The following is a 27,814-nucleotide window of genomic DNA, read 5'->3' as shown; positions in this document are numbered from 1 at the left end:
GACAGAGATCGATAGATTTTCAGATATTAAGGGAATCAAAGTATATGGGGACAGTGCAGGAAAGTGATGCTGTGGTAGATCAGCCATAATCTTATTGAATGGCAGAGCAGGCTCGAGGGGCCAAATGGCCGACGCCAGCTCCTATTTCTTATGCTATGTTAAATTCGCTGTGAAGGTTGGCAAGCTTGGCAGGCTGGAAGATGGAAGTCTTGCATTGATAGCCGCAGTCCTACCATAGGATCTAGCTTTGCATGTCTATTATATGCTGCTCAATTTCAGTCAACATTTCAATAAAACACCATGCTATCGTGCTCAACTATTTATACCTTTATTCAGGGGCATAAAACCATGCATTAGGATATAATTTATATGCCAAATTTTACAGTAAGTGCAGTTACGACATGAAGTGACTCAGAGACTAAATCATCCTGTTCTCCTGGCTAGAGGAAGAACATAAGAAAAATAAAAACATGTGTCTCCATCCGGCAAAAAAAAATCAGGCACAAAATAGTCACTAATAGAAACTTTAATAAAAATTAAGACATAAAATTTGACAAATTATCACCTTTGACAACACAAGGGGAGCAGCCACCAAATGCAACTTTACTGCGTTTAGAATTGTCGCTTCGTTCCCAACTTTAAACTCTCTGCGCGTGAGTGCTTGACGAAAACATGACTCACTTACAATGCAATTTACTTGAATTCCATTCAGTGCCAACAAATTAGGAGTCTCCTCACACTAAGTTAGCCCAATTTATAAAGAAAAGGCTAAGGTTGGGCGTTGTATTGTTAAAAAGCTGCAAAGTGCTGACATGACAGCATTACCACGCTTAGAACGGAAGCATTTCCAAGATGACATGGATTATTTAGTAATGCTGGAGAAGGTGCGTCAGCAGTGTGGGGTTTGACGTACCAGGTGCTGGTTTGACAAAAGACAGAGACCCAGTACTAAAACGGATGCTGGCGTTCCAAAACCTATTTAAGTTCATAATTGCAGTAACGAGATACCGCACATTAATGGAACTTTATGTGGTGTGCAATTCTCATTTCACAGAAGCAGCTCTGATGGAGAACAATGAAATGTTCAGAAATGCAAGAGGGAGCTTACTGACGATTTTCATGCGTCTTGCCTAATCACAAACACTCACTTGACAAAAGTGCAAGACAAATATATAAGTTCTAGTAAATCAGCAGGAATTTGAAAGCTCCTTGCAGAAAATCTAGAGGCAAGCTAATGGCAGTGAAAGAACTCCTGATTCAGTTCTTGTCATACCAATTCGCTTGGTGCATCGAAGCACATTAAAGTGACACACCCTCATTTGTGCCAGCCAAGTTATACTGGCAACATTTAACGGAGCACTCTGGTTTCCTCTGAAATTTGAAGCACACTGTGCCTCCCCAGACTTCCATTCCGCCTGCTGCATCAGACATCGTGTAGGTGATGCTCCACAATTCAGAGGAATCCGGAGTGCCCTGGGTACGTGGCCAGTACAATCCAGTCTCCACGGCTTACATCTGTTAGCACTAGGTGGAAGATTCAGACCATCAGGGTGGCCCTGGCGTGCACCGGTGATATGCACGAAGCTCTGGGTCAGTGTGCCAGCTCGAGGTGCTGGACTGGACACCACTGGGCCATAGCCTTGGTCAGCTTCTAGTGAAGAGAATGCAGCTTGAACAGATTCAGGTTAGGGAACGGTTTATAATTTCAACGTTGTATTTGCGTTATGGTTTGAGATCACTGTATAATAAGAGCATAAAGCACAGCAGGGCAGCGAAAAAATACCAGTGTTTGATTTGTACAAACTGGGAAATTTTGCTCATGCAGTTTACTGCTGACCAGCCACTGAATGGTTAACAGTAAAAAAATCCTATATTTGCTGATATATTGCAATAGACATGCTTTATGTTTGCATTTTATGGCTGCTCTCCAAACACTAATAAAAAATCAGTACTTTTATATTTCAAACAGTTAGGGACAAAGGATTTGCCCCCAACATGCACACAGAGACTAGTTAAAAAAAAAAAGCAATGTACAGCGTAGAGATGAATAAAAGCTTTTAACAAAACTATACATCACTTCCTTCAAGCTATATACATAAATCAAGCTTTATGAATTACTGGTTTGCCCTAAATTCAAATGGACACGCTTGACCTACACTTCCACTCAACACTGAAACCAGAGGTTACCACGCTGCACCACTGTGTTTCGCAGCCTATTTACAATACACTCCATTCATTTCAGACACAGCTAACAATGTGGAGTGCTGCTGGTAATTCTGCAGCCCACATTGCTTGACCACCCAATACCAGTAGCTTACAAAAATCAACCCAACCATAGGCAGGAAAAACAAGTGGCGAGAGTTTGGAACTATATCATCACTGGCCAGGTGGAAAAACTGCGATTGTGATGGAAAAGCTACCGAGATGCTACCCATTTTAATTTACGGGATCAATACTTGGGAGTCATGTAGAATTTAAAAATAAAATCTTCTCATTAGAAGCACAGGGTGTGCAACATGAATGAGTTTGCATCGACATACAATTTTTAAAACAGCAATAGTCACCATCAGCACCCTTTTTTGAAAATCTGTTAGCTACAAATGATCATTCAGTTTTAAAAAAAACTTTTTTTGTTTTTTGTTTAGTGCCACCTTTGTCTCAGTTAACTTTAAGGGAAGTGCTAAAAGTTCTGAAGTAGTTGTTTATGGAATAGAAGAGAACGAGAGAAAGGAGGAGCTACAAGAATAAATATGCCCATCACTGGAAACCTGCGCTGCCCGCATCGCTGCACAGAACTCTTGCATTCAACGGTCTAAACAGAATCCACGAGTGCTTCGGCAATGGGAAAATCTTTACCGGTGAGCGATCACACTCACTGGTGATTGGCCTAATTCATTTGGACCGAGAGCTTCACATATTGCGATGACATCAATGGGGGGGGGGGGGAAATAAATCTACTGCAAAATTTTAAGACTTTCCCCTTTAAGGTCCAGCAGTCAATACTGTTCTATGAAACAAAGTTCCATAAAACTGAATAAAGTCAGATACATTACATGTTTTCATCTAGCGTGAAACAGGCTGAGCAACAATACAGCTTCTAAAAGCAAAGACGTTTTTACTGCAATTCCAGAAAAACAACCGCTGAAGCATGGCGGAATCAGCATGCCAATGATTACTGCCATCATTCGGTTATATTTTACAGGTTTGGACAGCAACGCAATAAGAATTGCGCTGGGGATGCCGTTCAAGACCAATGATCCATTTAGTGGAATTCATTCTGTTCAGGGCAAACCAACAACAAGTGCCATTTCCTGCCCGGCATTCATTCGGATTTCAGTGAGCAAGTTACAAATCTCAAGAACTCAAACCGCTGCCCTGAAACAAATCTGGTTCCTGATAAACATAACAAGGCAGATTAAAATACAGCTCCACTTACCCATCATTTAATGCTTTCATTAGGACAAAATATCAGATCTTTCTGCTGGCCCAATTCGGTGTCCTTCACAGTTTTAATTAAGTTGCATTCTGATAAGATTGCCCCAGAAATCATAAAACAAATCTCTTCACTTGGCACTCTGCCACAAACGGAGGATGCCTCTTGGCTGGTAGGCTTGCACTGCCTGCGGTTGATTGCCTGGTTGTTAAGGCGCCAAACATACAACCACAGGCTCTGGAAGGAAGTGTGCCAGGTTTGCCCTTCCATTTGACACAGCCAGATATTAACCAGTGCTTGTGTCTAGGGATCTGAAGAAACTTTCCTTTGCCTGCATTGGGGGGGGTCAACAGAATTAATGTTCTTCCCTCTACTTGCACCTTCAGAATCATGAACGTGTACAATATTAATTCCCAGGGGAATCGAAAAGCATTTCTCAAATAATTTGATGGTCCTGACTCATGCAACAGAATTTGGCTACACGGTTCTGAAAAGCGGATACAAGGTCTAGTTCCATATGGAAAAAAAATAGGCGTAGCTTCCTTCAAATGGAAAGAATGCTGCCCTTCCACATGCTATACAGTGCTGCATTCTTCACTCTGAAAATTGCCATGTAAGAGCGTACTCTTCATTGGAAAAGATCAATGCAGCTCAACAAAGGCAGTGGAACGGAATCCTATGCTGTGGATCACACAGCAGTCTTAAAACCAGGCCTTCACAAACTTATCTTCGCTCCAGTTAATGGTGTATCGCACCGCAAAACACCAGCACCAGTGCAACATACTCCGTCAGAGAATGCTAATTAGTAATGCTAACCCTAGGCCAGCAGAAATTTGTTTTACAGAATAGCACTGACTGCCACGCACTCTGGGGAAGCCGGGTCGCAGCCAGCCGGCAGGATGCTGCAGAGCAGCTGTGACTGACAACCCAGCTAGGCCTCCGAATTTTGTGTTCATTAGGATAACAGAGCAGAGTTGGGGAATGTAACTCTTCTTTGCAGCCAACGATCTGGGTCCGACAGCCCCTCTTGGAATTCTTGCCGCATATTAAAGGATAAGAATTAAGGAGCTTGTCACCCAATTAACTTCCATCTAAATAATCTCGATCGTGTTTTAATAGGATTTATTTCTCATCCATTTTATAATTTTCCAAACAATGCCTGCTGATTAAGTGACTTTACCACAGCCACCATCAAGTAGATAAAATCAGCCCCGCCCACCACTTATAAAAATAGCATTCTATTTTGTAAACAAAGAAAGCAGGTTTACAGCAAAGCTGAGTGACATAATAATTGGTAATAAAAATGGAGAGATATCTGCACAATCTGCATGACTCTCAAAGGCCACATACAGCTTTTCTGCAAAGCCCCTGCGTGCATTGGGAACATTTCGCTGGAACTCAGCAAGGCCACAAGATGAGACAGGAGCACACGACTCCATCAGGGAACATGATAAAACGTAGTTAACAATCACATTTCCTGTTGGCCAGCCACAGAGCGAGGTGGAGAATGACCACAGGGATGCCCGTGATCCAGAGCACCGTGCCCTCCTGGGAAGAAGAGTGAATTAAGCTGAAAAAAGGCAAGACTTAACAAAACCAGACAATTCGATAATCAATAGCGTCAACACAGTTCTAATTTCAAATGCAGACAGTCTAGACGAGAGCAAACAAATGCAATTGCTGTATCAGGTCCTCACGGGAGATTCTGGTCAGAAAGTGAGTGCTTTATTTGAATTCTTCAAATTGGATTGCGGCAGGAATTGAAAACCCTGGTTGTCTGGGAATCTCGGCAGCTCCCCGCTGATCATGCTTTTCTTGCCCACTGAACGTAACCGTGGGCTGCAGGACCGTGCTGTGCAAGGAAAAGATGGTCAGGCCAAACATTATAATTTCACTTAAAATGAAATCCACACCATCTATACTGGTCTCTTTATGTAAAAGTTATGAGTTGAACCTTGGACCCTGTGTCACTTGGATCAGAAGTTCACAGATCAATTAGGAGTTAGTAATCTATGGAGTTATTGGCAGCCTTCCTATTCAGTGGGAAAGATATTCTGATACCACAAACTTAAAAGAAGAAACATACTGCAGTCCTCACAAGGAAACCTGGAATATTCTTCATTAGAATTCTGTATATTGGGAGTGAACAGGAAGAGGTTAATGTAACTCGGTTTATTTTGCTCTGTCAATTGTGCGCTCATCAGGGCAAGAGAGAGAAAAACTGGGAAATGTTTTTCTCTCTGCACCCATGAAGCACTCTCAGATGGGGTGGTAGCCAGTGCAGTCTCAACCTCCTCTCTGGCTATTGGTCAGTTTTATAACACTCTAACCCGCTAGTTTCCTCATAAAAGGAGCAACACGGAGACCCAGTGGGTGGCGGAGGGAAGGCGAGGTTTTGTGGCGTTACACTGGCACTTTAAAACAGGCCAGTAGCTGACCAAAATTACGCGATGAGTTGATGGGGGTGGGGGGGGGGGGGGGGGGGGGGGGGCGCGACATACCAGTGTTTGTCCTGATTTCTGAGTGAACCTCTATCCAGGCTGCTGGAGCTCTTGTCAGAAACAAGCAAGAGGCTCATGCATGCAAATTGGGGTGGTAAGGACGGAGTTAAGACTTGGATGCTATCTTCCACCCCTGCCTGCCTGGACTCAGCCACTTCCTGCTCCTAGCCACCACCATGGCGATACAAGTCGGGAGGTGGCCATTTAAAGTGAGAATTAAAGGGATCATGAGCTGCAGTCGGGGAAAGCTGGATGGAGGTTTGGGAAATATGCTTATGGCACTCACTTGTGGGTTTTGAGCCTGACAGAATTCCAAATTTAATGTCTTTGCTGCTGCAAGATGCCTGCTCCTCGAAAGTGCTGCTTGTCTGTATGCCTGAAGCTTATAACCCTCTCCTCTAAAGCTCAACTGCAAGCCCTTCAAATTTGGCCACTCTACCTGATTTACTGCCTAAAGATCAAGGAGCTGTCTACTGGCGAGCGCGTTTTGCACTGGCAGCTTGCGGACCACATTATAACGAGGTTCCAGGACCAAAATGGATCAGGTCTCATGCTGCCCCCCCTTTGCCGGAATTGTGCTCTAAACGAAAATCGCCCTCAAATGTTTCCTATGCTAGTAGGTCCTCTAAATTCAAAGCTGAACCCAAAGTATGCAAGATTTTTGGCTGCTGTCAATGCCCGTGCTACTGGAGGGGGGGGGGGGGGGTGGGGAAAGCAACAGAGGGCTATCATGTCATTTATTCCGGTAGAATCAGACTAGTTTTCAGTGCAGGTACATCAGTATTTACCAGTGGAAACTCACTGGAGAGCCGGGAGCACATGAGTGCAGCTAAGTGGCACTGCAAATTTACACTGATACATCAAGGGCTGGGCCCAGGCCAACACTTAACTACATCTAGGCTCCAAATGTAATTCTAAACTATGTATCGGACCGAATCATTGCTTCTGCTATTACTGAAACTTAGATAATTTTCATGGTTAAAACGAAACTTTATTCTGTGACACACAGTAGCTGACTGAGATCCACTACATCTAGGATTAGGCCAGTTCTCAGCTCCTCACTACACTGGCTGAAACTCATCCAACAATCTTGAAGTTTCAAACAGTAAGCGCAGATGCTAACAGTTATTCCTTTCTTGGGTTGATCCCAGCCCTTATCCAAAGGAAGGAATAAATGTTTGCATCTGCGCTGAAAAACTATTTACAGTTCAAATTTCAGTATTAGCTCAGAAGGCAGCGGTTCTGTGACTCCTAGCAGAGGCTGCAAATGCCGCAATCGAACAGAAAACCAAAAGGAGACAAAACCCCAACTTTATACTTCTGGTGTTTTTAAAAACAGCCAGAATTGCCCAACATTTCATTCGATTCTTTTTGCGTTGATGACTAATTCTTACTGGCTAATGGAATCCACGCTGTGAAATGTCAGAACATACAGACCAAAACCAATTGTGGTAAAAATTACTAAAACATGGAAAATGAGAACTGCTGAAAGATGAAAATGTATCCACTTTCCAAAAACATCAAGGATTTGGGAAAGCAAAGCACTTTTCAGGAAAAAGGGGGAATGTTGGAGGGCGAGTCAGCTCATGGCAGTTCAGTGTATGGCAGATCTTGCAATGCTTTTAAACAATCTCTTGCCAACAACTCCACATTTGGATTTGAAATAGTGACGGTGAAGAATAATTCTATCCAATGCATGCTATAGTACAGCTTGTGAGATCAGAGCCACAGTATAAAGACATGGGCCTGGTAAATCAGAACTCCATGGGACAGTGAGCTATGCCTGAAACCTGATTAATAGCACGGGGTGAGCGGGAGAAAGAGGAAACATTTACAAAAGTAAAAGAGGATGCACAAGTTAAAAATCACAAGTGTACGAGGCCAGGGACTATAGATAATGTCCTTGAGAAAGCCGTGGGACCTGTGTAAATGATTACTTCTACTGACGTAGCTAAAGAAGCATTTTGGGCAAAAGGCAGCACTGTTGCAGAATGCCTGCATGGTGTTTTCCCACAAACGTATCACTTGATGATTTCATATAAAAATGTCAAGTACATTTTCACAAATAAAATTGGTTATTTCTGAAAAGTAGGACAAAAATATTAAGGTACAATATACAGTACAAGCTAAGCAAGAGACATGTCTCTTTGTCAGAGACTATACCACGAGATGTGGGATATGGTGTACTCTATTTAAAATGGTTAGAACAAGGGGTGGTGCGGGTCAGTGCAGTGAACAGGGCAGAAACCATATGGAAGGGATTTTAAGGGGGAGTGATGGGAGAACTAGGTACATAGTCGGATGACAGTAACATATTCAAAGACTTCCTCCTTCCTCTTAAAGACTTAAGAAGATGGAGAAAAGGTGATAAATGGAGGCCTTTTTTTGAGGAATGAGATAATATTGGGGGGGGGGGGGTTGATGAGAGAAAGAGAAAAGGGGCACTCGTTGAGATGACTGTCACTCACTACGTCAGTAAGCATTGGACAGAGAAAGAGTAATTTCAAAAGAGGAATATTGTCACTGCCTCATCCAGTACCCCATCATCAGAGGCAGAAGACTTTCATCTCTTGTGTTTAGAGTGTCCAGAGACAAAATGTCAATCAGTATTGCAGAAAGGAGTATTTAGCAAACTTCTGGTCCACTGCAATTGAATATATTGGGAGGGAGTAAAGGAGGGATTTCATCTATTGGAATTCTACATGAGGGGAAAACTACTTTTCATCGAGGCGGGTATCAGTATCCTACATTAGGCACTGTTAACATTCTTCTTAAATACCTGACATCTGTCGATTCTTGCAGACCTGCGACCTCCTAGATTTACTCTGGTATTGCTGGCCATTGATGTGGGACGAGATGCCACTATGGAATAATGGACGAGTACAAGATTGATTATTTGGTGGTGACTCAACAAAGAAGGTTAGAGCTATAGAAGGAAGCATTTTCCCATAAACCTTCACAAAGAAGACTGGTTTGAAGGAAGCAAGTCCCCTCGCTATGGCTTTCGGATTCATTACAGTAACTCTTGAAAAGTTTACTTATTTTAACATCTGCTCCTAGTATCTACGCATATGACGTTTCAGTCTTGTACTGATCAAATGTAACGCAGCACTTGTTACAAAATCCTGCAGTCAGCTGCTATTCAAATGAAAACTGGACCTATGCGATGGGTGCTGCACGAATCTGCCCTCCATCTCTGCCAATGCCCAAGAGGGCAGGCAGATGACATGCTTCACAGTTAAGATCAGTACTTCATCATGTGCTGATCTTAACTGTGAAGCATGTCATCTGCCTGCCCTCACCACGCGAGCATTGTGAGGGTTTCAAAAGTTCTTCCAGAATGTGTGTCACAGTGCAGACTGGGCAAAATTACTCTTTAATCCACCTGTATGAAATATCACCATCACGAGATGCGAAAAATACCAGCACCGTTGAGCAAAATAAATTCATTTCAACATAATGAGCAACTCCGATAGGTTGTGGTTTCCTTGTGTGGAAAACTTCTCTATGGAAGTGGTAGCAGGTTCCAAATAAGTGGGACCCAATGGCTGTCATCGATACCAGTGAAAATCCAAGCCTGTGGCAGCTACATTGTGGTAATAACAGGATTTTGCACCAGAGTCATGGTTGGGTGAAAATCGAAAGAGAAAGAGCTCAAATCCATGTAATAAGCACACCTAGCTGCACACATACTGTCCATAATACATACTAACTGCACGTGTGTAGCATCTGACTTACATCTAATGTAAGCAAAAAAGTAAACGCTCTCTATATATAGCTTTTGAATGTATGGTAGGGTGGGTACAAATTCCATTCTCCCCCCCCCCCCCCAAAAGCAAAATACTGCGGATGCTGGAAATCTGAAATAAAAACAGAAAATGCTGGGAACACTCAGCAGGTCGGGCAGCATCTGTGGAGAGAGAAACAGAGCTAACGTTTCAGGCCAATGACCTTTCGTCAGGCCTTTCTAACGAAAGGACACGGACCCGAATCGTTAACTCAGTTTCTCTCTCCACAGATGCTGCCTAACCTGCTGAGTATTTCCAGCATTTTCTGTTTTCATTCCACTTATTTTTTGTTAGCTGAGATTACATTTCAGAAGCTAATTTTTTCCCCCCAAATATAAAGAGCCATTTTTCAAAATACAAAGCGAAGCAAATTAATATCAACTATATTCAGTTACTTTTTCCTGCATTCATTATTGATTTCTTTTGGCAGTATGTTTTGTTAAATAGTAATTGTTGCAGATATTAAGAAAACTGGGTCACTTGCTCATAACGTTGGTGTCTGTAGAATCCTCCTGGCGGAATGCAGAAGCCCAGCGGTTAGTGCCGGAAGGCACAGATTCGGCAGGCACCAGTTATGAAGTGGGCATACTGCCAAGGAAGCTCTTGGCTATAAAGTCACCCCAATCTTACCCAAAGGAGAAATGGCTATTGTGGAAAAACTCCGCAGTGCTCTCGATATTCTAAATAAAGCTCATTGTGGTAATCAGCCATGATCTAATTGAATGGCGGCGCAGGCTCGAGGGGCTGAATGGTCTACTCCTATTCCTAATCTGTGGATAGGCGCTTACCATTGATGGTACTTTATATCTCTGGAAATACATACTTTGCTTCTGCATACCCAAGATTGGTAATGCTGCTGGTTTACTACTGGGGATACTACAGCTCCCTCACTGACTGACTCACGATATTCTCCAAACCAGTTCTACTAATGATGCTAGCAGCACTATTTTAAATATTAAAAATCAAACAGCATGTTTAATCTCATCTTAACTCTGTGCAACAGTTAATAGAACAGTGGCTTCTAGGTCCAAGACTAATCCTTTAAAAAATAAATCCTCGTAGCAACCTTGAACATAATCTCAAAGTTATGAATTCCATCTGCAGCTGACTGACCTCAAAGACCTTCTCTTCCGCTGCACTGTCGACCTGGTGGTCGACCCGGTGACAGTCGCTGATGGATTTCTGGCAGTGAACAGCGCTCCGGGCTGGCTCGTAACTGTAAATTGTGGCAGCCCCAACCTGCAAGTGTGAAATAAAGAACAGCACTGAGGAAAAACAGCGAAGCAAAAAAAACAAAAAAACAAAGAGGCCTGGGAGCAGATGACTCTCAGTCAGGAAACGATACACGGGCCAGGGTGACATGAGGCCGAGTGAAGAAAATAAACTACGTTAAAAGATTTTCACTCATCTCTTCCTCATTCTTTTAATGTAGATTAATCTCCACATAGAACAGAACTTGGCCACCCAAATACAGTGCAAAATCACAGCATACTATCCCTTCAAAAGCTTTCACTTATGATAGCTATGCGATTTCCCTTCTCCAGCTCTGCATATAAAGTCTTGCTCTGGATTCGCCCCATACATCTCCTGGGTGCACATGGGTATGATCTGGTGGCCATTACTGAAACATGGCTGCAAGATAATCATGACTGGGAACTAAACATACAAGGGTATTTGACAATTAGGAAGGACAGACAGGAAGGAAAGGGAGGTGGGATTGCTATGTTAATCAAGGATGGAATCACTGCAATAGTCAGAAATGATATTGGGTCAAAGGATCAGGATAGTGAAATAGTTTGGGTGGAGATAAGGAATAATAAGGGGAAAAAGTCACTAGTGGGCGTAGTCTATAGGCCTCCTAACAGTTGCAACGCTGTTGGTCGGAGTATAAATCAGGAAATAGTTGGGGCTTGTAATAAGGGAACAGCTATAATCATGGGGGATTTTAACTTTCATGTTGACTGGACTAATCAAATTGGGCATGGCAGCCTTGAGGAAGAGTTCATACAGTGTATTAGGGACAGGTTCCTTGAGCAGTATGTAACTGAACCAACCAGGGGGCAGGCAATCTTAGATCTGGTCCTGTGTAATGAGACAGGATTAATAAAAAATGTCCTAGTAAAGGATCCCCTTGGAATGAGTGACCATAATATGGTTGAATTCCAAATTCAGTTCGAGGATGAGAGAGTTGGATCTCAAACCAGCGTACTGAGCTTAAATAAAGGAGACTATGAAGGTATGAGAGTAGAATTGACTAAAGTGGACTGGGAAAACAGATTAAAGTGTAAGATGGTACAAGAGCAGTGGTCTACATTCAAGGAGATATTTCACATCTTTCAAGATAAATATATTCCACTGAGGAAAAAGGGGAATAAAAGAAAAGACAGCCACCCGTGGCTTAGTAAAGTAATAAAGGATAGTATCCAACTGAAAACAAGGGCATATAAAGTAGCCAAATCTAGTGGGAGGATAGAAGATTGGGAAGCATTTAAAAGCCAGCAAACAATAACTAAAAGATTAATTAAGAAAGGGAAGATAGATTATGAAAGTAAACTAGCAAAAAATATAAAAACAGATAGCAAGAGTTTCTACAGCTATATAAAAAGAAAAAGGGTGGCTAAAGTGAACGTTGGTCCTTTAGAGGATGGAACCGGGAAACTAGTGGTGGGGAACATGGAGATGGCAAAGGCGCTGAACAAATATTTTGCATCAGTCTTTACAGTAGAAGACACTAAAAATATCCCAACACTGGACAAACAGGGGGCAATGGGGGGGGGGGGGGGGGGGGGGAGGGAAAGAGGAGCTAAACACAATTAAAATCACTAAGGAGATGGTACTCAGTAAAATAATGGGACTTAAGGCGGATAAATCCCCCGGACCTGATGGCCTACATCCTAGGGTCTTGAGAGAAGTGGCGGTAGGGATTGTGGATGCATTGGTGATCATTTTCCAGAACTCCCTGGACTCAGGAAAGGTCCCGGCAGATTGGAAAACTGCTAATGTAACACCCTTATTTAAGAAGGGAAGTAGACAAAAAGCTGGAAACTATAGACCAGTTAGCCTAACATCTGTGGTTAGCAAAATGTTGGAGTCCATTATTAAGGAAACAGTAACAGAGCATTTGGATAAACATAATTTAATAGGACAGAGTCAGCATGGTTTTATGAAGGGGAAGTCATGTTTGACAAATTTGCTCGAATTCTTTGAGGATGTAACATACAGGGTGGATAAAGGGGAACCAGTGGATGTAGTGTATTTGGACTTCCAAAAGGCATTTGACAAGGTTCCACACAAAAGATTACTGATCAAGATAAGAAATCACAGGATTGGGGGTAGTATACTGGCATGGGTGGAAGATTGGCTATCTAACAGAAAACAGAGTTGTGATAAATGGTTCGTTCTCGGGCTGGCAATCAGTAACTAGTGGTGTTCCGCAGGGGTCAGTGCTGGGACCCCAACTCTTTACAATCTATATTAACGATTTGGAGGAAGGGACCGAGTGCAACATATCCAAGTTTGCCGACGATACAAAGATGGGAGGGAAAGCAGTGAGTGAGGAGGACATAAAAAACCTGCAAAAGGACACAGACAGGCTAAGTGAGTGGGCAGAGATTTGGCAGATGCAATATAATGTTGGAAAGTGTGAGGTTATGCACTTTGGCAGAAAAAAATCAAAGAGCAAGTTATTATCTAAATGGAGAGAAACTGCAAAGTGCTACAGTACAAAGGGATCGGGGGTCCTGGTGCATGAAACACAAAACGTTAGTATGCAGGTGCAGCAGGTGATAGGAAGGCCAATGGAATCTTGGCTTTTATTGCAAGGGGGATGGAGTATAAAAACAGGGAAGTCTTGCTTGTTATGTTATACAGGGTATTGTGAGGCCACACCTGGAATGCTGCGTGCAGTTTTGGTTTCCATATTTAAGAAAAGATATACTTGCTCTCGAGGCAGTTCAGAGAAGGTTCACTCGGTTGATTCCGGAGATGAGGGGGTTGACGTATGAGGAAAGGTTGAGTAGGTTGGGACTCTACTCATTGGAGTTCAGAAGAATGAGAGGCGATCTTATCGAAACATATAAGATTGTGAGGGGGCTTGATCGGGTGGATGCGGTGAGGATGTTTCCACTGATGGGTGAGACTAGAACTAGGGGGCATAATCTAAGAATAAGGGGCTGCCCTTTCAAAACTGAGATGAGGAGAAACTTCTTCACTCAGAGGGTAGTAAATCTATGGAATTTGCTACCCCAGAGAGCTGAGAGAGCTGAAACATTAAATAAATTTAAAATGGAGATAGACAGTTTCCTAGCAGATAAGGGAATTAGGGGTTACGGGGAGAGGGCAGGGAAGTGGACGTGAGTCTAGATTCGGATCAGCCATGATACTATTGAATGGCGGAGCAGGCCCGAGGGGCCGTATGGCCTACTCCTGCTTCTTATGTTCTTATGCTTGGAAAAGGCAGAGAGGATATTGCAAGTAGCATAGGAAACGCAAGAAATCCTTTGAATATTGGCTTTGTAGAATTCACTTTAGTTCTTGATTCGTTTAGATGGCAGAAAAATAAATACATCTGCTGTCTAAAATGTTTTTCTAATGGTGCAGATCATTTGTCCCCCACTACACAGAGGCAAATGGAATAGAAATCTTTGGTTTGAACCAGTGAACTCAGAGGAGAGAGAGAGCATAATGAATTGAAATGGAGGTTGAAATCACCGAGGATGAGAAGTCGTTCGGTGCAGAGGCTGAGGGAGGAGAGCAGTGAAGATATTTCGGTAATAAATTTTTTTTATGGTACTTGGGTGGGCGGCAGAGAACAAGAACTTTAAATGAGAGGTGAGAGGGGTGGAATAAGGTGAGATGCTCAAAAGGAGGAGAAAGTGCCGGAGGAGTAGGGGGACAGACCAAGGTGCGATTTGGTGACGAGAGCCACACCGCCACCACGGGGCAAGTGGTGGAAGCAATAGCCAGGTGGGGAGGCTTCATTTAAGGGGAAGGTGTCATCACCCCTCAGCCAAGTTTCCATCAGGGCCATGATGTCGATGCAATCATCCACGACAAGCTCATGGATGGCAAGGGCCTTGTTCGCAAGTGAACGGACATTCTGGAGGGAGATGCGGAGAGGGTCGGTGATGGCTGCCCCATTGCCAGCGTCCACAGGGTCAGCACTGGGGGGGGGGGGGGGGGGGGCGGGGAAATGAGTTGGATGGGGAGGATGGATGGGTGCTGATGCGCTATCAATTACTCATAAAAGACTGAGAGTTAGAAGAGTAACTAAAGGCTTTTATTAACAACAGAATGGAGCTCTGCCTCGAGTGGTCGACCGGTCCAGAAATACAAAGGGCTGGGGAGCAGTCACCTTTATACTAGGACCTGTGGGAGGAGTCAGCCGAGGCATGTCCAGGCATGTACACAGTGGAATACAAACAGGACAAACAGGAATACAAACAGTGGTTTACCACATTCACCCCTTGTTTAAAATTGAGTCCGGCGGGGTGAAGTGTATTAAAAGTTAGTGTATTGGAGTCTCTCCGGAGGTCTTGTCTGCCGCTGTGATCGGCGTGGCGACGGCAGGGGTAGTGAAGCTTCCGGCGTCGAGTCCAGCGTAGGCTGTGGCACAGGCGTGTCGTCCTCGTAGATGTCGAGCGGGTCGCGGGGCCCCGGCCTGCCGTCTGCTGGGGCTGGATATCGGATCGTGGGGGGGGGGGGGGGGGGGGGGTGGTAGTGGGTAGTGGGTTACTGCGGCCCCCGAGGGTGCAAGGTCTCTTATGGAGACTGTGTCCTCCCGCCCGTCCGGGTATGCGATGTAAGCATACTGGGGGTTGGCGTGGAGGAGGTCGACCCTCTCGACCAGGGGGTCCGTTTTATGGGTCCTCACGTGTCTTCTCAGTAGGACCGGCCCTGGGGACGTCAGCCATGGCGGGTAGCGATGTCCCCGATGTGGACTTCCTTGGGAAGACAAACATTTTCTCATGAGGGGTGGCGTTAGTGGCAGTGCAGAGCAGTGACCGAATAGAGTGGAGCGCATCGGGGAGCACATCCTGCCAGCGGGAGGTTGGAAGGCCCCTAGACTTTAAGGCTAGCAGGACGGCCTTCCAAACTGTCGCATTTTCTCTTTCCACCTGTCCGTTCCCCCGGGGGTTGTAACTGGTGGTCCTGCTTGTGGCAATACCCCTAGTTAGCAGGTACTGACGGAGTTCGTCGCTCATAAACGATGAGCCCCGGTCGCTATGGATATAGCTGGGGAAGCCGAACAGGGTGAAGAGGTTGTTCAGACATTTAATGACCGTGGCACTGGTCATGTCCGGGCAGGGGATGGCGAACGGGAAACGGGAGTACTCATCAATAATATTGAGGAAGTACACATTGCGGTCGGAGGAGGGGAGAGGCCCTTTAAAATCAACGCTCAGGCGCTCGAAGGGGCGAGTGGCTTTTATCAGGTGGGCCCTGTCTGGTCTATAAAAGTGCGGTTTGCACTCAGCGCAGACTTGGCAGTTCCTGGTCATGGTCCTGACCTCCTCAATAGAGTAAGGCAGGTTGCGGGCCTTGATGAGGTGGAAGAACCTGGTGACCCCCGGGTGGCAGAGGTCATTGTGGAGGGCCCGCAGTCTATTGATCTGCGCGCTGGCGCAGGTGCCACGCGATAGCGCATCCGGGGGTTCATTTAGCTTCCCGGGCCGGTACAAGATCTCGTAGTTGTAGGTGGAAAGTTCGATTCTCCACCTCAAGATCTTGTCATTTTTGATTTTGCCCCTCTGCTTGTTGTTAAACATAAAAGCAACTGAACGCTGGTCAGTGAGCAGGGTAAATCGTTTTCCGGCCAGGTAGTGCCTCCAATGACGCACAGCCTCCACAATCGCCTGGGCCTCCTTCTCAACAGCGGAGTGTCTGGTCTCCGGGCCTTGGAGGGTTCGTGAAAAGAAGGCCACGGGTCTCCCCGCCTGATTGAGGGTAGCGGCCAGGGCAAAGTCGGACGCGTCGCTTTCCACCTGGAAGGGGATGGGTTCGTCCACTGCGTGCATGGTGGCTTTGGCAATGTCCTCCTTGATACGGTGGAAGGCTAAGCGGGCCTCTGCCGTCAAGGGAAAAGAGGTGGACTTGATCAGCGGACGGGCCTTGTCCGCATAGTAGGGGACCCACTGGGCGTAATAGGAGAAAAACCCTAGGCACCTCTTCAGGGCCTTGAGGCAGTGGGAGTTCCATAAGGGGACGCATCCGGTCATGGTCGGGGCCGATGACTCCGTGTTCCACAACACAGCCAAGGATGGCGAGGCGGTTTGTGCGGAATATGCACTTCTCCTTGTTATATGTCAGGTTTAGGAGTTGGGCGGTGCGGAGGAATTTTTCGAGGTTTGCGTCATGGTCCTGCAAGTCACGGCCGCAGATGGTCACATTGTCCAGATATGGGAAAGTGGCCTGCAACGCATTTTGATCTACCATCCGGTCCATCTCCCTTTGGAAGACGGAGACCCCGTTGGTGACGCCAAAGGGAACCCTAAGGAAGTGGTAGAGGCGGCCGTTTGCCTCAAAGGCAGTGTACTGGCGGTCCTCAGGGCGGATGGGGAGCTGGTGGTACGCTGATTTCAGGTCAATGGTCGAGAAGACGCGGTACTGCGCGATCTGGTTGACCATATCAGCTATACGGGGGAGTGGGTAGGCGTCCAGCAGGGTGTAGCGATTTATTGTCTGGCTGTAGTCGATGACCAGGCGCTGCTTCTCGCCGGTCTTAACGACCACAACCTGGGCTCGCCAGGGGCTGGTGCTGCCCTCAATAATCCCTTCTTTCAGGAGCCGCTCCACTTCGGTTTTAATGAAAACCCTGTCCCCGGCACTGTATCGCCTGCTCTTTGTGGCGATGGGCTTACAGTCGGGGGTGAGGTTAGCAAACAGTTGGGGGGGGGGGGGGGGGGGGTGACTCTGAGTGTGGAGAGGTTGCACCTGGTGCGCGGCGGGCAGTTTGGAAGCTGCTGGCTGCGGACTGTGAGTGGGGGTAGGGGTCCACCGTACGCCATCGTAACACTTTTAAGGTGGCACTGAAAATCTAACCCCAGCAGGACGGCAGCGCAGAGGTCAGGCAGGACCAGAAGTTTAAAATGATCGTACACGGTCCCGTCTACTACGAGTGTCACCACGCAGTAGCCGCCGATGTCCGCCGACTGGGACTCGGAGGCCATAGAAATCCGCTGTTGCGCAGGCAGGACTGGGAGAGAGCAACGCCGCACCGTGTCGGGGTGGATGAAGCTCTCCGTGCTCCCAGAGTCAAAAAGGCAGATTGTATCGTGACCATTTACCTTAATGTCCATTGTGGAACTGGCCAGTTGGTGCGGTCTCGCTTGGTCCAGTGTAACGGATGCCAGCGTAGGGGTCGGTGTGTCGCTGCGGGTATCAGATGAGGCGGTGTCGGGGGCCTGCTGCGTCCCGGCTGTCGTCCAAGATGGCGGCGTCCATGATCCCCATGTGGCTGGAGGCGTACAAAATGGCTGCTGTACCGGTGATTCGCACATGGCCGGGGAGGTCCAAGATGGCGGCCCGCATGGCCCACACGCGGCGCTGCTGGGTTTCGGGGTGGCTTTGGCCCTGCAGACGCGAGCGTAGTGTCCCTTCTTCCCGCAGCCCGAGCAGATCGCGTTTTTCGCCGGGCAGCGCGCTCTGGGGTGTTTTGCCTGGCCACAGAAGTAGCATTTCTGGCCTTGGGACACTGCTGCGGTAGTTGGGCCGTTGTTGGGGTGTGGCTGGGGTGGCACGGCGCTATGAGGCGGTCCTACCGTGTCCCAGGCTGTCATTCCCCGCGGCGTCCACGGTGCAGAGGAGTAGGCATCCATGCCCTGGTAGGCTGCATCCAACGATAGTGCGAGTTCAGAGGCCTTGTTGAGGTCGAGGTTACTCTGCTCCAACAGTCGCTGTCGGGTGTAATTGGATCTGTGGCCCGCTACAAAAGCGTCCCGGATAAGTTCCTCTGTGTACACGGCGGCCTTTACATCCTTACAACCACAGGCCCGGCCAAGCACAGACAGTGCCTGAAGGTATTCCACGGTCGATTCCCCAGGTTGTTGTTTACGACTCCCCAGGAGGTGCCTGGCGTACACTTCGTTCACTGGGCGCGTGTACTGGTCCTTGAGGAGCTTGATAGCGTCCGCGTACGAGGTCGCGTCTTGGATGACCGAGTACACTCGGTGGTTCACTTTGGAGGTCAGGACATCCAGTTTGTCCTCGTCCGATTTGATGGCTTCGGAGGCGGTCAGGAATTTTTCGAAACACTTAAGCCAGTGAGTAAACTTGGTGGATGAGTCCGCCTCCCGATGATCTAAGTCCAGGCATGCTGGTGTGAGGATCTTCTCCATTATAAAAATGTTGTTAATAAAATTGATGCGCTATCAATTACTCATAAAAGACTGAGAGTTAGAAGAGTAACTAAAGGCTTTTATTAACAACAGAATGGAGCTCTGCCTCGAGTGGTCGACCGGTCCAGAAATACAAAGGGCTGGGGAGCAGTCACCTTTATACTAGGACCTGTGGGAGGAGTCAGCCGAGGCATGTCCAGGCATGTACACAGTGGAATACAAACAGGACAAACAGGAATACAAACAGTGGTTTACCACAGGTGCATCAACAGAAAGGCACACCTTTCCTAATTATTTAAGTGTGGAAGACTTTCTGCAAGATACAAACGTGCCAACAAGCGATTTTACTGATACGCTATCCGTTTCGAGAGTTAACCTGTCGAGGAGAAGCTCTTGGGGTTGGTTCCTCCGTCTGGTATAGCTCAGCCGGTGTGATTAGCACTTGGTCGCCAATGCGTCCCAACTGCTTGGAGAAATGCATCATCTTTCTCTGCCATCATGGTGTTGAGGACTACTTGTGGCAAATATTAAGGATGAGGAAAAGCTGGTAATCTCTCCAACAATATTTCTTTTCAGAATACTGAGAGAACCTAGAGGGGTATCAACCAACTGTCCCAACTCCTACAGCAGAGATTTGGTGTGCTTGTATTTTGGAAGCTAATCATCAGGTCCCTTTCTTGATATTATATGGATAGCATCACCACGAGTTCATTTTCAAGGTTTTTCACTTGCACAGCAGCAAGCAGGTATTACATGCTTCAAAGCCATCAGCGGTCAAGGCAATGCATCTAAAATTACCCGTCAGAAGTTCCTGCAAATTTTTATCTAACCAGATAAGGCCTTGACTGAAAATAAATTACACAAATGGAACTCGACAAGGCGTATATTCAAAAAAATCTCCAGCAAAATAAACCATCAAGAATAGTCACAAGTTCCAATGACACTAGAAAAGGAATGCGTTTGAAAATTTCAGAAAGTAATGATGGTTGGAAGGCCCTACTGTCAATGCCACGAGAAGAATAATGGAAGGAAGTTCAGGGAAAAGCCTCAAATACAGAACTGAAGCAGTAAGTTTGCAACAGCGTAAAAAACTGTCAACAGGACAGTGTGCCATGATTTTCTTGTTACAGCGACTGGATAACAGAATGAGGAAAACCAAATACAGCAGACTAAAGAAAAGGTTAATAAAAATAGACAAACCTCTGTAGAAATGAACTGGTCTGCGGAAAGATGCCATGACTCACGGTGCCTTCTGACCTCTGAAGAGCTGAAGGACCAATAGTTATTTTACTATCTAAGCAAGCTTGATCACCTGCAGCTGTGGTTTCAAAGGTTTCATTCAAATCATGACCAATTGATGTCATGGAAATATGGGTGGTCATGGAGAAGTTCCGACTGTTGGGAGTGGTGCTGGCCAGAGCCATCTGCTTCTTGGCGACAGTCGGTGGACAGTTTCTTTTGATGTGTTGGGTTGAGGTCACAAATTTAGTCCCTTCGTTGCCAAGGGTATTGCTCCGATTTGAAAATGGTTGGGTCTCCTTTGTGCATATTTTTGGCACAACGGCAAATGGGTCAGTTCTGGACCTCTTGTTGTGCTTTTTTCGTAACTCGGGCATTGAAGGCTCATGCAAGGGCATCTCATCTTCCGTTCGCCTTCTCTTTAACGGCTTCGACTGCACCCTCTGGGGATGGCTGGGTGGTGGTCGGAGCTCTGTTAGGCACCGTTTTGTGGGTTGCCGTTTCCGTGTACCAGCCTCAAACAGAATCTGTTCAGTCGACTGCGCAACTGCAACTTCTTTTACAGATGGAGCTGAAAGACACGAGAACAAAAGTAAGCCGTTGCATTTTTTCTTTTAAATATACAATGTTATATGGTTTCATATAGTATTGTTATCAAACCATCATCCCCAACATTCTTCCTGGGCTTAAAAGTTCAGGCCATGGGGTTTGTGAAGGACACAATCCATGCCACGCTTGGATCAATCCTACAGAAGGGAAGTGTTGGTAGCAGGATTCAAAGTCAGGCCTTGTACTTGGTTGTCCATTATTCCAGCTTTGTAGTTACCAATACTGACTGACATTTTTGATGTTCTAGCTAGGACTCCAATACTCTAGCTTTATAATTAAACAAAGCAGGCCATTCAATCAGATCATGGCTGATCTGTACCTCCACTCCATTTACCTGCCTCCGATCCATATCCTTTTATACCTTTACCTCATCAAAATCTGTCAAGCCTCAGTCTTCAAAATTTCAATTGACCCAGCATCCACAGCCTTTTGGGAGATGCACTACTCATTGTATGGAAAAAGTCCTTCCCGATTTCACTCCTAAATGGCCGAGCTCTAATTTTAAGATATGCCCTCGATACCCCTACCAGAGGAAAGAGTTTCTCTGTATCTAAGGAAAGTTCAGAGACTATGAAAGGAAATAGTAAGCAAATTTCAGTACAATATTTAAAACTAAAAGAATAAAACCACTCAGATACATCAGTTTTTACAAATGACAGTGGAGCAACATAAGTGCACTAGAGTAGAATGTGGAACAATGATAGAGATACAGGAAACTCTCTTAACCGGCACCTAAATAACCGGAAAACTCTTAACCGGCAAAATTCAGGCGTAGGTTCAGGTAAGTTTTACTTCACATTAGTGGCCGTTCCTGGATCTGTGGCTGTGTAACTGGGGTTCGTGCACTTGTTGCTAAGCAACAGGGACGCTTGGTCTGTGGCCGGAGTTCCTGCACATGTTGCTAAGCAACAGGGAAGCCTGGATTTGTTGCTGTGTACGGGGCTCTCGTACCTTTTAACTATATCTCTCTGTAATCCGGACTTTTTGATAAACCGGCACCACGCCGGTCCCGTTGGTGCCGGATAATAAAGAGTTTCCTGTAACTCCAAAAGGAATTAGCTCCGAAAAACTGGTAGCACTCAACAGCTTGTATCCATAAAGTGCTTATAACGTAATGACTATAGTTACATAGAACAAACATGACAATTTATCATTCCTCCAATGCAAATGGAAATTCCAATTCCCCAAATTGAGCACTATATCCATAGAAGAGTGAAGATCAAACTGATCGAGGTAGACAGAGGCTGAAAACTTGTTTTTCGGTATGAGCGAATAGGCACTTTAAAAAGTCACCTGTGTACATATCACATCACTGTTGGAGGTGCAGTCTGTATTTGGAATCTTTCTCACATAAATCATAAAAGCAGCAGGCTGCCTCGAGCACTTGGCGGATTAATACCCTTCCTGGTGTTATGCAGAATCATTTGGACTGGAAGGTCCAAGGTTCAATCAGTGGCCTGCAAAAGTTAGTGAGGTTTATTGCTCCCGATAGAAAAGGCGAGAAAGAGTTTGGGCTTAGCTGCGACACCACCTCCACCTCCCTTCCCAGGTTAAATAGGTTGCCGCCATCACGGTCTAGGCTCGTATATGAAGAATGAGCGACGGACCAGAGAACTACCAGCACCTATGGGGCTGCAACTTTGCAGGATCCGGCTCCTTCTGGAGAAGAAATCGGATAAACAATAAATAAGTGAAATTTATATTTAGATGATGGTTATTTCATGAATCTGTGGTATTACTTGAAGTTCTGGAAGTCTGTAACAACCCATATGAGATCATAGCGTAATTATGAATGTCTGGGGAGACTTGTGGTTGCACAAGACCATTTGCTGGCGATATTAAAACCCAGGAAACACAAAAACACTTTCAGCCTGTTGCCCACTGTGCTGAACTACGCCTTCTGCACAATATGCCCGATAAAGCCACATAAAGACCTACAGTAACGATGCTTGTGGTCTCCTTGAAGTGCTGATAACAGAATTCTTCAGCATTTTAGTCACAAAATACCAAACCCTATTGTGAATGTCTGATAATGTACAGGGAACTTAAAATGATATTAACAACCGTGAAGACTGGGACTGGGTCTGTGTGACTGTTGATAAAGCGGATTTAACAGCAAATGATGTGGTTAGTGATTTATCTTGCTTCTGCAGCTGAAATAGAACCCGGTAGCCACTCATCCACGAAGCAGCACCCTGCTGATGTAACTGCAAAAGGCAGGAAACTGTTGAGGAAAAGCAAAGGGTCTAAATTGCGGTACTTGAAACCTCTTGGGAGTGATCAAGAGCTGCTGTAAGGGTAGAATATCATACAGCACATCAAGGACCCAGAAGCAATGGTCTTGATGAAAAAATATGCCACCAGCCACCAACTTAGCTCAAGCTGCCTTTCGAAGTTTGTACAGGATCCTCTGAGGGAGACTCGAGCCCGGTCCTCCTCATCCCATGGGGTAGATTTTTAACCTGCCGCCCAGGCATAAAACTGGTGTTGCAAATTATCCGCTTCTGATAGAATATGAAATTAATGGAAATGAAAATTGGGCGCCTTTTTTTTTATAAAACAGGTGGCCGATCTGCAACACCAGTTTTGTGCACAGGTGGCAAAGTGAAAATCTACCCAAATTACTAGCAGCAACGTATAGCCCCACTAAAAATGGATCTTATACCTGCTTTCCCCCCCCCCGCGGGTTTTTTGCTTTGCAAGTTTGCAATTGTTGCATAACCAGTTCATTCCGATCCCTCCTACTCTGGGCGGCTTAATGTTTTTTTTTTACTTGGGAGCACGCCTGGTATTTGGAGAGCTCCTGTCTAGATTACTAAACACATCGGTGGAACTAAATGCACCACAGCTAACAGGATAAATACAGATTTACAGGCAGGAAGGGTCAACACACTGAGTGAAAATGTTGTTGAAAGCATTCAAAGTTTGGTGCCATCCAAACTGCTGGTGGTTCAGAGCCTTTCACTCTCACTGAACAAGTTATGGTCTTAACACGCTGCGTGTTTTTCATAAACATTTTAGTCCTCGGATTTCCTTTCAAGATGGTACATTTACAACTGAAGTCACAACTCTTGACACAGACACTGTTTAGAATGAAGAAACACTGCAGGACAAACCGTGGCAGCACACTCACCCGAGTCAGAAGGTTGCGAGTTCAAGCTTCCCTCCAGAGACTTGAGCACAAAATCCAGTGCAGTACTGAGGGAGTGCTGCACTGTCGGATGCTGGTGCTGTCTTTCGAATGAGATGTTAAACCGAGGTTCCGTCTGCCCGCTCAGGTGGATGTAAAAGATCCCATGGCACTAGTTCCAAGAAGAGCACGGGAGTTCTTCCCAGTGTCCTGGATAATATTTATCCCTCAACCAACATCACTATAATCTCTCGCAATCTAGTATACTGTATTCGCTGCTCACGATGCGGTCTCCTCTACATTGGGGAGACCAAACGCAGATTGGGTGACCGCTTTGCGGAACACCTCCGTTCAGTCCGTAAGGGTGACCCCGAGCTTCCGGTCGCCTGTCATTTCAATTCACCGCTCCATTCCCACTCGGACCTCACCGTCCTTGGCCTCTTGTACTGTTCCACGGAAGCTCAACGTAAACTCGAGGAACAGCACCTCATCTTCCGATTAGGCAGTCTGCAGCCTTCCGGTCTCAATATCGAGTTCAACAATTTCAGATCATAACCTCGGCCCCTATTTCATTTTCACTTATATTTTTCCACTCCTTTCCTTTTCCCCCCCCCCTTTCCTTTTGTTTCTCTCTCACACCTGGCAGCTATCTTTTGCCCTGCCAGTACACTTTACACCTAATCACAGCCTATTACCATCTCGTCTAGCTTCTAATCTCTTTTACTTCTTTTGGTTCTTTTATTCTTTTGTCCGATCGCAGCCCTGCCTTCGATCTAGTTCCTTTTCTCTCCAGTTTTGAAGAAGGGTCAAACCCGAAACGTCAACTCAAATTTCTCTCCACGGATGTTGCCTGACTTGCTGAGTTTTTCCAGCATTTTCTGTTGTTATTTCACTATAAACAGATTCTCTGGTCATTATCACTGCTGTTTGTGGGAGCTTGTGGTGTGCAAATTGGGTGCCATGTTTTCTACAGTGACTACACACCTCTAAAGTACTTCATTGGCTGTAAAGCACTTTGGACACCCCAAGGTCATGGAAGGCACTATAAAAATGTAAGTCTTTCTTTCTATAGGGAGAAACTAAAGAGCCATTCACAATTATTTACAAGTTTCATAAATGGGCAACATTTCACTACTGTAGAACATTAGTGTCCAATTTTCACATTTCTTCATCTATATGCCATTTATAAAATACAGTCATGATGCATTTCAGTGACAGAACAAAACAGCACTAAAATTAGCATTGTAACCCCACATTATGGGTTTTATAGTTTTATTATTTGATTACATGTTTTTTTAAAAAGATTATTTTTGCAATTAATTTTTTTTTTTTTTTTTTACAGAAACCACAAAGTGAGTTATTTCCATATTTATAAACGATGAGATTTGTTCAAACAGGAGGTTCAAAATTACCCTGCAATTTGGTTTTGAACTTCAAAGTTCCCTTATTACACTTGTGCGTGAAATACATGCTTGTTCTAACAAAAGCATGGCCACACATTCTTTTAATTTAAGGATGGGGGCTAGGTGAAGCAGAGATTTGGATAGTGGACTTTTACCTCTGGAACCAGTGTACAAATTCAGCAAACACGAAATAAAATGAGTTTGGACAAGTTCAAGTCAATACCCAGTATGAAAAATAAAGACTTGCATTTATACAGCACCTTTCATGACCGCGCTTTACAGCCAATGAAGTACTTTTGGAAGCGTAGTCACTGTTGTAATGTAGGAAACGCGGCAGTCAATTTGCGCACAGCAAGCTCCCACAAACAGCAATGTGATACTGACCAGATCATCTGTTTTAGTGATGTTGGTTTGGGGATAAATATTGGTCTGGGACACTGGGAAGAACTCCCCCTGCTCTTCAAAATAGTGCCATGGGATCTTTTACGTTCACCTGAGAGGGCAGACGGGGCACAGGACACAACACTAAAGTGCCCCTAAATTAGCACCAATAGCAAACCTCACTCAGAGATGCCATATGGCTAGTGTGGGAAAATGCCACACTGGCACTGCAAACAGTGGTCTTCTGAGGACATGGCTAATGCAAATTAGCCGAGGCAGACGAGGGAACTTTACTTTTTAAAAAAAATTGGTTTATGGGATGTGGGCGTTGCTGGAAAGGCCAGCATTTATTGTCCATTCCTAATTGCCCCTTGAGAAGGTGGTGGTGAGCTGCCTTCTTGAACCGCTGCAGTCCGTGTGGTGAAGGTACTCCCACAGTGCTGTTAGGGAGGGAGTTCCAGGGTTTTGACCCAGCGACGATGAAGAATTGGCGATATACTTCTAAGTCAGGACAGTGTGTGACTTGGAGGGGAACTTGGAGGTGGTGGTGTTCCCATGCACCTGCTGCCCTTGTCCTTCTAGGTGGAAGAGGTCGCGGGTTTGGGAGGTGCTGCCGAAGTCTTGGCGAGTTGCTGCAGTGCATCTTGTAGATGGTACACACTGCAGCCATGGTACGCCGGTGTTGGAGGGAGTGAATGTTTAAGGTGGTGGATGGGGTGCCAATCAAACGGGCTGCTTTGTCCTGGATGGTGTCGAGCTTCTTGAGTGTTGTTGGAGCTGCACTCATCCAGGCAAGTGGAGAGTATTCCAACACACTCCTTACTTGTGCCTTGTAGATGGTGGAAAGGCTTTGGGGAGTCAGGAAGCAAGACACTCGCCACAGAATACCCAGCCTCTGACCTGCTTTTGTTGCCACAGTATTTATGTGGCTAGTCCGGTAATGGTGACCCCCAGGATGTTGATGGTGGGGGATTCGGCAATGGTAATACCGTTGAATGTCAAGGGGCGTGGTTAGACTCTCGCTTGTTGGAAATAGTCATTGCCTGGCACTTCTGTGGCGCGAATGTTACCTGCCACTTATCAGCCCAAGCCTGAACGTCGTCCAGATCTTGTTGCATGAGGGCATGGACTGCTTCATTATCGGAGTTGTGAATGGCGCTGAACACTGTGCAGTCATCAGTGAACATCCCCATTTCTGACCTTATGTTGGAGGGAAGGTCATTGATGAAGCAGCTGAAGATAGTTGGGCCGAGGACACTGCCCTGAGGAACTCCTGCAGCGATGTCCTGGGGCTGTGATGATTGACCTTCAATCCACCACAACCATCTTCTTCTGTGCTAGGTATGACTCCAGCCAGTGGAGAGTTCCCCCGCCCCCCCCCCGCCCCCGCCCGATTCCCACTGACTTCAGTTTTACAAGGGCTCCCTGATGCCACACTCGATCAAATGCTGCCTTGATGTCAAGGGCAGTCACTCTCACCTCACCTCTGGAATTCAGCTCCTTGCAACTACTCATGCCATACCTGACCCGGAAGTTCTTGTTGTAGACAAGGTTGTCAGCCCTAAAAACCTTCATTTCACCAAATCTTTAGGTTTAATGCGTGCTTAAAGTGCTGGGATAAGGCACACACTCCCCACTGAGTGATTCCGCAAATTAATTACACTTTTGTGTAGAGAGTTTGCACCCACTAGGAACTGGGCTGATACTGCCCAAAGTGGCGTTCACTCAGGATCATTTACAGCTAGGACCAATGTTCCCGTTAAGCTGTGTGGCCACACAGCGGTCTGGAGGTCCCGCACAGAATGCTCAATGGCTTTATAATTGAAACGACGCCGCATGCGCGACAAATTGAATCTGCTGCGCAGCCAGTTAAAGGGCCTGCGCACCAAAGAAAAAATTACAGGGAACATTGGCTGTGAGAGTGGAATTTTGTCAAAATGTCTGTTGGATGCAAAATAGGTCCCAGAGCGAAAAGGACCCACAATGCTGGACTGC

The 27,814-nt window shown here is 45.8% G+C and overlaps 1 protein-coding gene across 1 annotated transcript in view; it reads right to left on the bottom strand.

The window, feature by feature from the left end:
* Window positions 1-306: 306 nt before the first annotated feature.
* The window catches only part of LOC147099550 (kinesin-like protein KIF18A), an 81,305-nt gene continuing 53,797 nt past the window's right edge, over window positions 307-27,814 (bottom strand). Inside the window, exons 13-16 of the mRNA XM_085969793.1 lie at window positions 20,258-20,867; window positions 10,836-10,961; window positions 8,714-8,796; window positions 307-5,285 (exon numbers count right to left, since the gene is read on the bottom strand). Coding sequence (XP_085825919.1) covers window positions 5,143-5,285; window positions 8,714-8,796; window positions 10,836-10,961; window positions 20,258-20,867 — 962 coding nt within the window. The 3' untranslated portion in view covers window positions 307-5,142. The remainder of the gene's footprint in view (window positions 5,286-8,713; window positions 8,797-10,835; window positions 10,962-20,257; window positions 20,868-27,814) is intronic.

This window comes from Somniosus microcephalus, chromosome 28 (genome assembly GCF_052327205.1).
Source record: "Somniosus microcephalus isolate GS21.2 chromosome 28, FLI_Smic_1.0, whole genome shotgun sequence".
Taxonomy (NCBI): Eukaryota; Metazoa; Chordata; class Chondrichthyes; order Squaliformes; family Somniosidae; genus Somniosus; species Somniosus microcephalus.
The sequence above is the reverse complement of the archived record's forward strand: the minus strand, read 5'-3'. Positions and strand labels throughout refer to the sequence as shown.